This window comes from Cervus canadensis, chromosome 2, assembly GCF_019320065.1.
Source record: "Cervus canadensis isolate Bull #8, Minnesota chromosome 2, ASM1932006v1, whole genome shotgun sequence".
NCBI lineage: Eukaryota > Metazoa > Chordata > Mammalia > Artiodactyla > Cervidae > Cervus > Cervus canadensis.
The window spans coordinates 73,796,689-73,814,018 of NC_057387.1; the positions used below are offsets into that span (position 1 = coordinate 73,796,689).

General features: G+C 42.6%; 1 protein-coding gene across 1 annotated transcript in view; it reads right to left on the reverse strand.

Annotated features, from left to right (window-relative positions):
- The window catches only part of IL12RB2 (interleukin 12 receptor subunit beta 2), a 79,710-nt gene that overhangs the window by 35,609 nt on the left and 26,771 nt on the right, over positions 1 to 17,330 (reverse strand). Inside the window, exons 8-9 of the mRNA XM_043461016.1 lie at positions 12,185 to 12,264; positions 404 to 623 (exon numbers count right to left, since the gene is read on the reverse strand). Coding sequence (XP_043316951.1) covers positions 404 to 623; positions 12,185 to 12,264 — 300 coding nt within the window. The remainder of the gene's footprint in view (positions 1 to 403; positions 624 to 12,184; positions 12,265 to 17,330) is intronic.

Here is a 17,330-nt window from a genome sequence, read left to right on the forward strand (position 1 = left end):
AAAGAATACTTGGGTTTCCATTTCCTACTCCAGGGGATCTCCCTGATCCAGGGATTGAACCTGTGCCTCTTGCATTGGCAGGGGGTTCTTTACCAGCTGAGCGACCAGGGAAACCCCAAACACCTTTTATGTATTTATTAGTCTCTGTATTTAAACTCACAATGACCTGCAATTCAGGTAATATAATCCCTAGTTTAGAGAGGGGGAAATTGAAGCTTAGAGGTGTTAATTCATTTGGATACTCGCTGGCTAAAATGAAATTTCAGACAGCCTCTGAAACCTGTTAATTTCAAAGTCTAAACTTCTTTGCTACTCATTCCAGGCCCTGAACTGGGTCTGAATGAGATAGAAGATTAGGAAGATAATTTCCTACAAGCAATATTAAAGAAAATTTGGTACTTACCTGTCCCACACAGATCCGTTATGTTAATACGAGTGGGCAGGGAACTGCCTTTTGAGTTAGCTGCAGACACAGCCACAGCCCAGTTCCCAGTTCTGGGAATGACCCAGGTCCAGGAGGTGTGTTCTGTGATGTTCTGTAGTGTGATTTCCCCTCCTGCCACCTCCTGTAAGGTCACTTGATAGTGGAGGATTTTTCCTCTTGCTTCCAATAGACTCAGATTCTGCAACAAAACACATTTACTTACTGTGTACTCTCAGACAAGGTCACTGGGTGCTCTATGCTAGGACCTCATGACTGCCTGCAGCAGGCAGCTACACTAGAGTGACCTTTTTATTTACATCTTTTCATTTCTTCCACCACACAGTTTTATGCTCCACCAAGCCCCACCACTTAAAGAAAAAAAATCAGTTAACATTTTTTAAAAGTTAATTCTTAAAGAATTGTTTGGGAACAATCCCAGAAAGTAAGCAGAAAACTAATTCTTTGTATTGTAATCCTGTTAGGACAAGGACCATGAGAAACAGAAGCACTGGAAATGGAGAGTTGCCCAAGCCTGTGTTGGCAGTGCCTGTCCATGCCCAGTGTAGGGAGAGAAAGGCATTGCTCACCAGACTAAAGCATCACAGTTTTCTTGGCAAGGCTCTTCCTTCCATGGGGTGTGTGGTGGCCTCAAGACGCTGAAAGACACACCTTAGGGTTGGCAAATGCCCCTTTCTCTGGTTTCCTGCTCCTAAGCCATCTTTTAATAATCTGGTATCCTATGTCTTTTATCTGTCAGGAGAGGCTGGGTTAACATGAATATCTGGTTCATTTAGAATTTGTTTCTTCCACTTTAAGTGAAAAAACTGGCCTTCTTATTATAATTTGGCTTCTGAAATAATTACCATGCTGTGAGAGGATGCTCCTATCTGCTGACTCAGGCCTTCTGGTTGGCCCAACAGCTGCAATTCTCACTATAAATTAATGCATGAACATCTAGCTTTTTTATATTTCAGGCTCTGGGAGTGTGAATGATGCAGGTCATGTTCTAGGTGCCTTTCTGGATCCACAAGGGCCAAGACTAGATCATAAAACATGGTCAAGGCAATGGGTGAATGCCACGTGGCTGGGGGCATTTTGGAGTGCATGTTCAGCCTTTCCCTAGAAGACATCTTGTGTCCTGGCAAGAGCCAACAAAGTTTTTTTGGGGCAAGTGTCCACCACAGCTGATCTTGTGTGGATTAAAACAAGTGAGAAGATTGTGATGTTCTGAACTGTTATTAATAAACATGCCCTTTGCCACAGAAGAAGAAAACAAGATAAATTAAAGCAAAAGCTGGGTAGGGAAGACCATCTCCTCAGCTCTCTCGCTCCATCCTTCCCTGCCTGTCTCTTCGGTAGCTCCAGAGGGAGCACGGTCACCCCTAGCGCATGCACCCCCACCCAAATGTACTTCCCAAGAGTTGGTGCTCACAAAGCTCCCAAGCTTGCCAGGGACCCAGGAGGCAAATGGAGAAACAGCCCCTATTATGGCTCTCTTAATGTCCTTCACAGACACCCTGGCAATCTCATGCAATCCAATTCAAGTCCTCCTGGGTCCAACAAACCTACACAGTGACTGCTGTGGAAATCTATCTGATCCCAGTGATCTGGTAAACAGAGGTGTGGGTTGGAAAGATGAGTGAAGGAGGGCAGCGAAGCGCCTAGACCTATCTTGCATTTTCTCTTCATATCCTATATTTTCGAGCTGCAAATACCAGTGAGAATGTGAAGATGGGGCCAACAAGTTAGACAAATGAACATGGCATCCCTTGACTTATGCTTGTATAAAATGTCAAACTCAAGTTTGGGGATAAAGGTTAACATCAGTCAGTTAACTAATCTCCTTAACTAAACTGGAAAATGGACCTAACTTGTCTAGCAGGGTCCATAGAATAAAAGATTCCATGAGTTCAGTGAGCCAGCGGGGAAACAAGTATTTAGCCGGCAGGGCAGTCAGTCTCCTGAAGCACCTGAAAACAGTGTGATTAGGTTAGTTAAAAAAATTAGGTAACATCAACTTTGCAAATCATGTACATAATCCATAACCCGTGGATTACACCTGGCTCTGAAGGAATGGAATAACAAGAGGATTAAATGCTGGAGTAATTATTCCAGTTATAATAATAGCTGGAATAGAATAATACCAGAAGAACAGAACTGGAGGGGATTCTCCAGATGAACAATTAATTCAGTGTTTCATTTTATCAACGGAGGAAACTAAGTCCCAGGGACACGAGATGATTTGCTTAAGGCCACTCAAGAGACAGATGGAGGAGCTGAGAGTGGAATCAAGGGCTCCTGACCTCCGAACTCATGACCCCTCCACTCTGACTCGCTACTCCTTCTATTGGCACGCCTGAGACAGTTGGTGAGTACAGGCGCCATATTGCATGGTTGGGTCCTCAGCCACCCTTCTGGCCCAGAGTTGCAAAGCAGCCTCTGTAATTGTGCGGCTGTGGTATGCTCTGATGTGGAGCATCAATAGTGGGCATGAGGTTGGTAATTTGGGGAGGGTGGAGATCCAGAATTCTTTCTCCAGAGCCGACAGGCTCTGAGTCAGAAGGGGACAAGTTCTGAAATAAGAAGAACCTTGGCCTGAGAAAGCCAGCTGGGTCTTTTCAGGTAAACTTACTTTTACCTCTAGTGTTTATTTGGGTGGGTGAGAAGGGGGAATCTATCATCTATTGGGCCATACCATGAGTCAGGAGCTCTACAACGAGTGTCACATTTATTCCTTATAACTCCCCATTCTGATGAGGGTGCTAAAGCTCAAGAGGTTAAGAAATGAACTCGTCCCCACAGTAATGTGAGATTTTAGTGCGCCCCCTGGTGGATGTGAGAGATGAAGGTGATACTCCTATTGAGCCTGGGGTCCCTGTGAACATCACAAAGACAGGGTACTTCTTGTCCCTTCTTGGACAGTGCTAAGAGCAGATTTCAGCCAGTGATATTACCTTCTTCTACTGGTAAGAATACACTAAAAGAAAAAGTTGTCCACTGCTTCTCTCCCTTCAGTTTTCTTTCTGCTCTGTCCTGTGGAAAATGACCTAAACTCAGTGAACTTAGCCTTTCTGACTGGTTTGTCCAAGAAGCAAGGAGTGAACATCTCCTTTATAAACCATTATAATAATTCTGCTGCCTGAAAAGGCTTTCAGAATCAAAAATAACTTGGTGAATGCAATCCAAGAAAGCACAAAGTCTGATGCATTTCAGAATGCACTGCCCCGTTTCTGTTTTGAAGTGTATTATCGGAAAGGTGTTTCTGTGAATTGGTAAAGCATTTCCTCTTAGGACTTTAAAAAAAAAACTACTGTACTGACAATAAAGTAATATTTTACTTCTGAATTTCTCCTGAGGCAAAAAATAACTTTTTAAAAATGGTTAGAGTTTAGCCTATATCAGAGAAGAGAGCCTGTAATCAGGACCCCTTGGAAAGCTGGGGAGTTTGAACACTTACTAATCACAGCTTTATTTGTGAAGATTTTATTTTTCCTTTTGGGTTCTGGAACACTGCTGACTTGGTTCTTGTTCTTAGGACAGATCTTTGACTTTTCTGTTCCACCACTTAGCAGCTGTGTGACCTTGGGCAAGCTATTTCAACTCTCTGAGCCTCAGTTTCCTCACATGTAAAATGAGGATAATTCTCTGTGCAGCACAGGCGTATTGGAGGATTCAATGACCTAAGGGAAGCAGACTGTTTCAAAAGAGTGTTTGGTGCATGACAGATGTGAAGACACTTGGTGGGTACTCTTTACTCACTCTAATACAAAAATCATCACGATTGGCACTTTACCCTTATGGCTCTTCTATGAATCCTCTATTATTCTGAACCTGGCTTACACCACAGCTCTCTGTGGAAGTCTCACCAATTATCATACAGTTGATTACAAAGTCTATACACCATTTGTGGGTTTAAGCCTGGATACCTCGACTTTTCAATTTACGACTGCCTTCAGCAGCCCTAGTTCAAAGTAAAGACAGTCTTCACCTGGAAGTTTTAAAAATCACTGTACTGGAAATTTCTATCTGTGGATCTATTTTCCCCATTAGACTGTCAGTTCATTTTTGCATCCGCAGTGTCATGCACAGTGTTTGCCTCCTAACAATGACCTTGCAAACACTTTTCACAATTCTCTCTTTAGTTTTCATATCCATCTCACTTCATATATGCTATTATTATCTACATTGTGCTCATAAGGCACAGAGAGGTTGAGCACCATGCTCAAGGACACACAGCCGGCAAGCGGTAAAGCTGGAACTTGAACCCGGGTAGCACAGCCGCTCTACCTGGAGGATGAAGTCTTAAACTGCTCTCATGCTGGCACTTAGACATCCCCCTGGGTGTTCCATTACTCTGAACTGATTTACCTTCTGGCAGTTACCCTGGCATAATGATTTCTATCTTGTTTTACAGCTGGAAAACAGCAAAATAATGAAGACTTTTTAAGAGCAAGCTTTAACTCCCCTTGCATCTGTGTTTTCTATCTTCTGTTAATTCTCTGCTACTTACTCTTATCTTTGTCACTGACCACATTCTGCTATCCAACCCAAATTCCCTGCAAGGCAGCAAGCAAGGGAAAGCAACCTGTTCTGTCTGAAAGTATCTGCAGCAATTCTGTGCCAGCCTGTGTTGGGACCGGGCTGGGAAAGGGAAAGAGAGAGAGTTGAATACCGCAACAAAACTAATCTTCCCATCTGCTGCTTTTGTATTTAAATATTGATTCTGAGGTTGCATACCTCCTATAATTATATGAGGCTCCTGGCAGCCGATCTTCCCTGGGGATTTACAATAGACCTTTGTCCTGCATCAATATAAACCAGGTTACAAATAATACTTTCTACTTTTATTGAATCCCTTTCATGGGAGGAGGCCAAAGAATTCACGGCTTCAGTGCAGTGTGATACAGGCTGGAACACTCTTCATTCACCAAAGACAAAGACGGAGAAAGAAACCAAGTGAATGTACTGAACAAGCTGCTTCTGGTCTCAACTGTCTTTCTGAAGCTGTGCTTCAGTTAACTAGTCTGGGGCGAGCTCTTTTCTCTTTCTCCTTGTCTTCTATGGTTTGAGCATGTACCTGCTGATACTTTTTAAGTTGACCTGTCTTTATACTTACAAATGTCTCTTAATAGTAGGCTTCCCTGGTGGCTCAGATGGTAAAGACTCTCCTGCAATGCAGGATCCCTGGGTCAGGAGGATCCCCTGGAGAAGGAAATGGTAACCCACTCCAGTAATCTTGCCTGGAGAATTCCATGAACAGAGGAGCCTGGCAGGCTATAGTCCATGGGGTTGCAAAGAGTCAGGCATGACTGAGCAACTATCACTCATCACTCACTCATCAAATGAATTACTTCTTTTAACAAGTGAGTACAAAGCGCTCAATCCATCCCCCCACCCCGCACCCCCTCCCCTGCCCACTTTCTTTCGGAAACAAGCATTTCCCCATCTCTCCTGTCCTGCTTGTCAAGGCTTAGGAACCTTGCTCACTACAGGAGGGGCCCTGTAGCCTTTGAAAGGGGGCTATCCTGACCCAGGATGGGGTGCCATCTGGAGGGTGAGCTCTTGGCTTCTGCGCCATACGGGCACTTAATAGACACGTGCATGCGGGCATGCTCAGTCGCTTCCGTCGTGTCTGACTCTGTGCGACCCTATGGACTGTAGCCCGCCAGGCTCCTCTGTCCCTGAGATTCTCCAGGCAAGAATACTGGAGTGAGTTGCCATGTCCTTCTCCCAGGGATCTTCCCAACCCGGGGATCTAAGCCAGAATCTCCTGCATTGGCAGGTGTATTCTTTACCACTGAGCCAACAGAGAAGCCCCAAGATAGCTCATTAGTAATTTTTAAATCGATTACATGTTGAAATGATAACATTCCCAATAAACCTGTGTTAAGTAATATGTATTATTAAAGTTAATTCCACCCATTTTTTTTTAATGTCCTAAAATGTGCTATGAGAAAGTTTGAAATTACATATATGGCTTGCCTCTGTGGCTTGTTTGATACTGGGCTGGCCAAAAAGTTTGTTCAGGCTTTTGTGGCCTCTTATGCTGAATGAACTTTTTGGCCAACCCAATATCTCTATGGGATAGCACTTCACTAATGTGATTCTTTACGTGCCAAAGCCATGTCCCCCTGAGGTCTTCCTGGCAAATGTTCTCCCACCCTTGTCCTGACTAATTTGTTCTTCTGGGAGCTCCAGTATTACCTTCTTTTATTTTTTTAAGTCAGAAAACTATAATAACACCTGGACAGAATCAATATAAACAATTTGAGGGGAAGTTTATACATGATATTTTCTAAAGCTTTTAAATATTCCAAAAGATTTTATCCTTAAAACTCAGTTTAAACAAACAAAAACTTCACCCTATTTAATCCTCAGTAACTAGACTACTGACTCATTTTACCCACACCTCCAAATCCTTTCAACCAATTAAGAAACTAACAAGCAGACCTCACATGGATTCTGACTGTAGGCCTATCTTTCCATGTGTAGACCCTCCCATCCCTTGCATCTTCCTGACTCTCTGTCTCTTTAACTGCAGTGACTCATTGCCTGAGCTTCACTTTGGTCTATGGTTCACAAAGTTAGTCAGCTGCACAGAGAATGGGAGATGCTAAAACCGCCAGCATTACCTTCTGAAAGGTCCTCTCTGACTCCTCACCCCTCCCCTCCCTGGACATAGTCCCCTCAGCTGAACCTTGAACTCCTTCTTAACACCTGAAGACCCTCACCATCCCCTATGCATTTCTGTCCTCCTCTGCTGGACTGTGAGCTCAAAGACATGGAGCCTGCACCTGGCTTGTTCACGTCCATGTCCTTGCATACAACATGGGCTCTAGGCCTAAAGAGGGGCTTTAATGTACCTGTTTGCTTGGATGAACAAATGAGGGAGTGAGCAAATGAAGAAGGGAATTCAGCTCCATTTGCACACAGACACTTCTCTTCCAGACCCATGGTCTAAACCTAAACTTCAGAAAGTTTATGATTAGCCATGCTTCAGACAGTGAGAGGACTCTGAAGAAATTGACAGAAGAAACTGGAAAGGGTAATGTGGCTTTAACCCACTGTCATATCTTTTCATATATCATCCATATATATATATATATATTCAAAGTGATCTTCTTCTTTAAGGATGGAAGCTGAATTAACTGAAGGAAAAGTGTACTGGAATCACAGATGGAAATAACTGGTCAAAGCAAAGGAAATGATGTGAAAGTTTGTGCAGAAGGGGATTTAGAGAGAATGTGAGGGAAAGAATTGGTGACCCCTTGAGAAGGGCTCTCATCCAACACCGGGGCTGTTGGTGACAGAGCAACATTTTCTACCACCGCATTTACTGTTTTGACAATTCCCAGGTGTTTTTGCTTTATTCATAGATTAGGCTCAACTTTTTGGCTTCAACATATAAAGTACTTTTTCTCTTAAAAGCAACTATGGGGACTTCCTTGGTGGTCCAGTGGTTAGGACTCTGTGCTTTTACTGCAGGTTCAATCTCTGGTCGAGGAGCTAAGATCTCACAAGCCGTGTGGTGTGACCAAAAATTAAAAAAAAAAAAAAAAACTATGGCAAAAAACCAGTACAGAATACTTTTGAGGAGATGTAGCTTTTAGGAGAAACCAAGGTGTGGGAAAATGAGGAACTACATAGGAACCAGAACAACAGCGGTCTCCTCTACCCTCAACACACTCACTCTCACATTCCTAAATAGACACACATGTAGATGCTCACATTCACACCCACCCCTCACACTCACAGACCCACACATATTCACCCACACTCACACCCACATACACCCCACACACCCATCTTCCACACACTCATGCCTTTACACTCACTCACTGCAATGGTGATTCACACATTGGAATTTCACACCTAATCTGACGGTGTCAAGAGGTGGGGCCTCTGTGAGTTGATTAGGTCATAAGGGTGGAACACCCATGGATGGGATCAGCACTCTCTAAGACCCCGGACAGCTGTCTAGCCCCTTCCACCACGTCACCATGTGAGGACACAAGAGAAGTCTGCGACCCAGAAGAGTGGTTTAGCCCTTACCTAACCATGCTGGCAGCCAGATCTCAGACTTCCAGCGTCCAGAACCGTGAGAAATTGATCTCTGCTATTTACAAGCCCCCAAACTATGGCATTTTATTAGATATGACTAAGACACTCACATACAAGCACAGCATACATGCCTGCACAATCACACACGTACTCATATCTACACACCCACACAATCAGATCCCTCCCACGAATACAAAATTCACATGCATTCATACACATGTGCACTCATACACACACAACACACATGCATACACACCACTCCAGACACTCACACATCCTCACCATGGACCCGTCTCCCCTCCCTCCACCCACCACCCCCCGCCCCCACCCTCTGCATACACCTGGGCTGTACCCATTCAGCATCAAGTTGTTCTCCTCTAGTGTAAACATACTAGAGAAATGAAAGGTCAGCTCTCGTTTCCCCAGCCGCAAGAGAAACGTGCTCTCTCTGTGTTCACAGGCTGATGGGGTTTTACTTGGGGCTTCCTTTGGTGCTGAAGCCCTGAATTCCCCTCTGCAGTGGCGGGGTGTCCCTTTCACTGGGTTTCCCAGTATTGATCAAAGTTAGAAAAGAAAAATCACCCATCACACGCATGTCTTCACTTCCCTTCCCCAGTGAGGTCTGACTGGGCCCCACCACAAAGCACCTGATCTGGCTGCAGGCTGCTCTGAGGTTTTGATGAGTTCCTCATGTCACAGCACTGCCCTGTCAGCTCCCAGTCCTGCCTGAGGGCGGCAAGAGGAATCCCCAGTCGGATGAATAGGAGGGGGGTGGTTCCAAACAGAAGGGCAGTATTCCACCCAGGAAGGGCTCCCAGCAGCAGGCACCACATTACAGAAATCCTTGTGGGAAATCGCTTTCCCTCCCTAGACTGCAGTTTCCATGTTTGTAAAATGATTGCTGGACCTGCATGCTGCTTAAATGCCCTCTGGCTCTAGAGGTCTGGGATTCGTGATTCTGGGGCCCAGAGCAGAACCACTCATCTCAGTAACTCTGGTCAGGGTTTAATTGCCACTTCCTGTGTAGGGCCGTTGAAGAAATCCAGGATTCAACAGAAAAGGACTAAGTCCTGTGTGTGCATGTGCTAAGCCACTTCAGTTGTGTCTGACTCTGTGTGACCCTATGGGCTGTAGCCTACTGGGCTCCTCTGTCCATGGAACTCTCCAGGCAGGAAAACTGGAATGGGTTGCCATTTCCTTCTTCAGGGGAATCTTCCCAACCCAGGGATCAGAACCCAAATCTCTTATGTCTCCTGCATTGGCAGGAGGGTTCTTTACCACTAGCGCCACCTGGGAAGGACTAGGGACTAAGTCCTGTAACAACCCTGGAAAAGAGAGGGCTGGCTCCAACTCTCCTTTTTCAGGCTGGACAATCACTGAAGGTTTTGAAGGTGCCCTGTCATGATCACCATCTAGCACAAGGTTGTAGAAACTTCTAGTTTTTACATTTTTGGTTTCTTATTCAAATCTGTTCCGGTCCAAAAGATCCTTCTTGGGCCCACAATTTTGGCTCCACCAAAGAAAACCTTTTCTAACTTACAGACAAGAGATGCCATCAAGGTGGGCTCTCTCCAGAGCAGTTCTTCCTGTCCCTGAAGGTCCCAGCAGAGACATCTATCTGTCCTGGCTGGACTAGAAGCAATGTTCATGAGAGATAGGGTAGACTAGAACAGTTTTAAAGCCCTTTTGAATTTCAAGACTTCATTTTAGAACCTAACGCTTTGTAAGAAACAAGGACAAGATTAAGATGAGTGCAGAGAGGAATCTGCATATGGAAGTTTGCTAAACATTCAGTTCAGTTCAGTTCAGTTCAGTCGCTTAGTTGTGTCCGACTCTTTGCGACCCCATGAATCGCAGCATGCCAGGCCTCCCTGTCCATCACCAACTCCCAGAGTCTACCCAAACCCATGTCCATCTACCCGTTGGCTAACAAATCGTTATTTTGACTTTGCTCTGAGGCTGGTTTCAGGGTGCCCTGCTTACGCCTGTTCTAAATGCTCTTTGTGACAGAAAGAAACACAGGTCTAGCACTGGGTATGTTGCTTTCACTGTTATGATAAAAATCATGTTGCAGTACCATCTAATTTTTCCTTGGCAGCCCCAGTGATTTTTCTGGGTTTGCACCTTCTCATTTACTTGTGCTTCCAGCCCCCACCTTGAATTCTGCAGGTACTTTGATCATTACCCTCATTCTACCAAGAGAAACCTCAGAGTTGAGAGGAATGAAATGGGACCAGAACAGCATATTTTCAGATAACTGTAAAAAACATTTTTGGAGGTGGGATCTTTACGGAATGAAGAATTTGCATTTTAACCAGTTGCTTACTTGTGAAAATGAAAACCAACAGCCAGGAATTGAGCTAGGTTCTTCTATACTATTTATAAATTACGGTTGCTCTAAATGCCTTGCTTTAAGAATAATCTTGCTATTAAAAATTCAATTTTTTAAGATAAATTTTAAGCTGCAGTTTTAGTTTCAAAGTGAAGAACTTGATATGACTCACCAAGCTATTTACAGTAGTCTCCTTTTATACCAGAGATTTTATGTGTGAGAGAGAGAAAGGGAAAGAGGGAGAAAGAGCTCATTTCTTAAAATTGAAGAAGACTGTAATTATCAAAATCTATCATGCTAACCCCATCAGAGGACTTTATTACTCTGACTTCTGGTTTCATGCTTGTCAGCTGCATAATTCCAAAACTGTTTATTTACCCTTAACTGGAAGACATGTCGTAAAAAGGACGTAGGTTTTGAGAAATAAAACCTCTTCTTATAAACATGCCAATCGGTAGCTCAATTCAAACAGTATATATATTTTGGGGGCAAAATGAGTCATACTGTAGCAGAAAGAGCTCTGGATGGGGTTTCAGCCCCAGCTCTGCACTTAGTAGGTGGTTGACTTTGGGAAAAACCTCCTTTTTTGGACTCTCAGTTTTTTTTCATGTATTAGTGGGGATACTATATGTATCTCTTAGGGTTTTTGTAAGGGTTAAGTGAAATGATAATGCCAGCTTTCAGCACTTTGTGAAACTTTTACATTCTGTCATAACACTAGGCCTCATTGTTTCCTGGAAGGTTGTTCTGTTTACCACTGTTTTACTACTATTCTTGAGGAAAGGCTGTTTGCTATTCCTATTCCTCATATTTTCTACTATTATTAGTATTCCTGAGGTAGAGGAGCTTACTTTTCACCCGCTCACTTTTCAATGACCATAGAAAACATATTCCTAAATATCTATATCCACAGCTTTGCTCTCCCCTAAAATGAAAAAGTGAGGTGGTCACTGCTGGGCATACTGTATCTGTGGGGTGGGAGGAGAGGCAGAGAGGGAACAGAATCAGAAGAGAAGGTGTGGTGAAAGGGGTCAGAGGGTGGGCACACTTCGGGAAGGGAAGAGACCTTGATCTGACTGGAAGTGGAAGAGGGAAAGATATGATTATGTGGAGGCAGGAAGTCAAGAGTCCTCACCCTTGTGTTGGAAAAGTAAATGACATAGAGTCAACCATCATGAAGATCTGGCTGAGAAAATGAGTTCCAACACAGTCTCTGAAGCCTCATATCAAAGCAACCATAGAACAAGCTCTTCAGCCTTGAAACTTACCACTCAAATATGTAATTCTCTTCATATGTCAATTATATCTCAATTAAAAAAACTAAATATATAGTTCTCCTGAATTTTTAGTGGACACTGCAAACTTACCTTCCAGAAAAGAGAAATCTGTTGTCTATTGTAGTCAATGTGCTGTCTCATATACCAGACATTTAACATCCCAGTAGGCTCTGTTTTGAAGGGGAAAAAATCCACAGCTTCATATATATATACATATATACAAATACACAATGTAAAAACTTTAAAAGTCAATTGGTTATTGATTAAATGATTCTTGGAGAGTAGAATTATAGGGTAATTTCAATTTTCTTCATATCCCAGTATTTTCCTTTTTCTTCTGTTAAATAATGAGCATGCTTGACCACAGAAGTGAGAAAAAAGAAAGTGCTGTAGTCCATGGGGTCACAAAGAGTCAGACATGACTGTGTGACTAAACAACAACCTTAAAAACAAACTTTTATAAATGACAAGGGGACATTACCTTCTTAACTTACCCTTAAACATATATTAGTAAAATAACTCAAAGAAAGTATACATGGTTAATTCTTTTTTGTTGGAATGCATAAAGAATTCTCAACAGGAAAATAGACATAAATCATGAGGAAAACATTTTTCAATCCTGTAAAATACAAAACACAAAGGCTGAACTTTGTGTTCATCTCCATTCCTGAATTTATGTTGGAGTATAATTATTTGGTTTTATGACCATTAGACAATAATCTATTTGTAAGGAAGTCTGTCTCATTCATCTTAGTATTCCTCATATCCACTGCAGTGCTTAGAATATAACAGGCTCCCAGTTACTCTTTGTTAAATGATGAATAAGCAAATGAACAAACCAGGGAATATCATCTACTTGATGCTGAAACACAGGCTGAACTAGTAGAAGAAATAACCACCAATCCATAAAACAATGGTCAAATATGGACTAATTTAATTTGAGAAAGTCAACTGAACATATTTTTTGAAAAGAAACTGATTAATCAACTCCTATGTCTAAGTGTGTGTATGTAGGTGTATTATGAGTGGGTGAAATAGTTTTTTTTCTCCCACTATCAGATTTGTTTTGATTTACAGCCAGGGGTGGAATCAATAGAAGCAATCCCTGAAAACAGGCTTCAATTGCACCAACCTAACTTGTGTAACAGTGACTCTCAGAGTATATTACGGTGAAGCTATCTTGGGGTTCCTTCTGGAGCAGAAGTTCCATTTAACCAGCTGGGAATTCCCAGAAAGCTAAGTCCCACCTGGATGGCAGAAGACAAGCAGCCAGGAAGAGGAGAAGAGAAAGAAGGACAGGGAGGGGGCACATGTCCCAGCACACACCAAGGGCAGGCCCCATGTGGGCCCATTCAGTGACATCTCACGTCCTCCTCAGCCCCATGATCCACTAGCTTTGGTGCAGTGCTTAAAGTGTGAGCTCCAGAGCCAGGCCCTCCATGGGCATATCCAGGCTCTGTGATCCTGAACAATGCTAACCATGTCCTTAAGCCAGGTTCCTCGTCTGTTAAACGAGGATCATAATTCTACACATCAGATGGGGCTGTTGTGAGAATTTAAACGGAACATAAGAGTGCTTACACATGTTAAGCACTCAGTAAACTTAGCTGCTGTTGTTTTCTTCACTTGAAAACTGAAGTTCAAAGAAGTTAAGGAACTTGATCAAAGTTCCAGAACTAATTGGTGGAGAAGCCAGGCTTTGAACACAGCTCTGTTTGGTCTATGATCTTTGCTCTGCATCATGCAGTTGTTTGGCTCTGGGAAGGCTTACAATGTCTCTGTAAAACTTATGCCCTCCATTGGGTGTGCCTCTTTCATGTTCTAGTCTTTTCCTTTGTTACTTCCTTTTCCTGCTTCTCTCACCTTCATCTCTTTTAATTTCTAAACATTCACTTCTTCCCCTTCTCTTCCAACCAGTGGTAGTATTCACCCTTGCAGCGAGGACTTAATGGTAAGAAATGTGTACAGAAGACATTCTGAAAGTGCTCTCTATCCTTCAGGATTACAGGGACCCAGGAATCAAGCTCGGAACTTTTTTTCCTGCTAGTCCATATGTAAAAAGGAAAAAAGCAGAGGCAACAGAAAGGAAGGGGGTCTGGTGTTTATTGACCACCTACCACGTGCCAAGTAATCTCTGGACACTATATCCATGCTCTCACTTAATCCTCACAAAGTGCAGAAGGAGCATATGATTAGATCTGTTTTGCAGCTGAGGACAAGGAAGCTGACAAAGGTCAAATGATTTACAGAAACTGCAGAGATGGTAATGGCAAAGCTGAGAGCTGGGCCCAAGTTTTGCTGTCTCCAAAGACCCTGTTACTGTTCACCGTGTTGAGCAAAGATCTGAACACCCCACAAACTAGATGACCCAGACATTGACTACCCAGTCAGGATTTGGAAACTATGGTGTGCTCAGGGTCAAGGCCAGTGGACATGGTCCATGGTGTTACATGTCTTCAGTTAATTACATATAGGTAAGAAACTTAAAGGGAACACTCACCTCTCATTGCCATTCATTGCCTCTACAACCTACCAGATTATTACAGAGCTAAGAATCAAATTCAAGAGTCATATCTTCTTCAAAAGATAAATTGCCAGTGAAGCTGAAATTTTAATAGTGCCCACCTGCAGTGTAAGCCTCTATGGGAGAGAAATCATTAGCCAAATCTGTATGGGTTTCAAAGTGTAAAACTTCATGACTAGAAATGTCAAACTACTGCTGCGTAAAGCAATATAAGGGCTAATATTATAGAGAATCTTCGACATTCAACTGTCAAAATCACTTGGGGGTCCTAACCTCAGTGTCATAAAAAAAAGTCAGATAAAAGTATCATAGGCAGGTAAGAAAAGGAAAGACAAAGGTCATTTGTCCCAAGTGACACACACAAAAAGGATGAGTACAAATGATAAAAAAAATATAAATATTGAGCAATGGAAGTCATTTCTTCTGAGATGAATGTACTATCAATGTGAAGAAAAAAACTGGGTTAAAGAGGAAGGAATCACCAATATAAAAAAAGAGGACATCCAAAATTAAGCAGAAGATTGGCTTAACTGCCCTCAAAGGATTCTTTCAACTCTGGTGGTGGCGGTTTAGTCGTTAAGTTGTGTCTGACTCTTGCGACCGCATGGACTGTAACCCACCAGGCTCCTCTGTCCATGGGATTCTCCAGGCAAGAATACTGGAATGGGCTGCCATATCCTTCTCCAGGGGATCTTTCCCACCCAGGAATCAAACCCAGGTCTCCTGCATTCCAAGCAGATTCTTTACTGACTGAGTTACAAGAGAATCCCAAGATTTGAGGATTCTATGAAACATGACGTGTGGTAAGTAAATCAGGGCTAAGCCATGTGCTGCTTTTGAGATTAGCATCCATCTCGGAACCCAAGGTGAGTGCAAGGGTGTGGATGAGAGCAACTGAATTGCAAGTAGACAGCAATCCCTCCACAGAGGTTTTAGCAGGCAGTGGAGTAGAGTAGAAAGATCTCTAAGAACAGTGAAAATGGAGAATTTAACACAAAGTGAATATGAAAAAGGAGTACCTTGGGAGATTTCAGGTAGTGGACTAAATTGAACCCATGAGAGCATTTTGGTCCAAGCCATGCTCCAGGCAGGGAAAGACAGAGCCAAGTAAATCATCCACCACCTTGGTTCCTCAATGTCCACTCTTTGGACTGTGATACACTTCTCTAAATTCTAGTTTCAAACAACTCAAACAGATTCACAGATTCACAAACACCTACATGATTAAACAAGTTTCTTCATGGTAGACTCTTGCCTTCATATGTTACCACCTGCAATGTCTCCATTGGAAGCCCTCACAGACTCCCCCACCCCTCCTCCTCTTTGATAACTTTCAACACTTCGTTCACTCTCTCTTTTTACTCCTTTCTGTCACTATTTTTGGTGGCTCATCATCCACAGGGGTTGCTCCTTTCCAAAGGCTGGTGCTATAAGTCCCTCTACCTGCTGACTTCCAATGATCTGATTCTCTCAACTCATGTCTTTGCCTCACACTTTACTGAGCAAAAGGAAGCAATCAGACAGAAAGTCCCTAATATTTCCACCATGAAATCTTTCAAACTTCCCCATCAATCCCCTAACACATCACTTCTACTGATTTTACTGTGGATGAAGCATTCCCTACTTCCATCACAGACCAACCCCTTGAGTTCTAGGTCCCATCCTCCTTGCTTCATCACGTGTATCTCTCCCACTATTATCCTATTTCCTGTATCATTAATCTCTTCCTCTCTGCTAGGTCCCAAAAATCACCTTATAAATATACTGTATTATCTCTGATCCTAAAACAAATTAAGGAATTTCTTAACGCTACATCCTACTCCAGTGAATTGTCAGTGTTTTTACTCCCTCACCTCATATTCACTCTCATTCAATACCCCCACAACTCTGCTCCCGGTCAGAAATCAATGCTGCTTTGTCAAATCTGATGATTACTTCTCTATTCTCATTTCACTGGATTTACTGGGAACACCTGACATAGCTGAAAATCCACCATCTATTTTTTTCTTCTTAAGAAAGATAATCTTTCAACATCCAGACAAGTGAAGAGCCTATTTCTTAACAGAAGCAGGGATGTTTCCTCTATCCTAAAATCAATGGAGGCATCATGTTAGAGTGCTCATGGGGAAAAAAAATGAGTTGCAAAAGATTATATACTGCATATAATTTTGATCAAGCTCAAAACAAGCAACACTAATCACTGTTTAGAAATATATACATTTCTGAAAACTATGAGAAAAGTGTGATGATGACATAAATACACAATCCAGGACAGTGGCTACCTGTGGGGAAGTCTGACAGGGTAAGAATACATTAGTAATTTTACAACATTTAACTTAAATGATGAGTTTGTAAGTGTTCATTTTGGTGTTATGCTTTGTAATGAGAAAGTAGCTTAAACTAGGATAGCCAGAGTAGCAATGGAAGCAATGAATACATTTTGAGTATGTTTAGGAGACTCAATGCTGATATGATGGAATGGGAGAAAAGGAGACTTTAAGGATAATTTCTCCACTTTTTGATTTGAATAACTAGGAATATGGTGGAGTCATTTATCATGAAAGGAAAGACTGAAACAGAGGCATTCTGAAAGCATTTTGCATTGGAGAAGAAACCATCTTTTTAGGCGATGTTGAGGTTTAGTGTATCTGTTGATATCTAAGTGAAGATGTAGAATAGGTGACTGGAATACAAATCTGAAGTTCTGGAGAG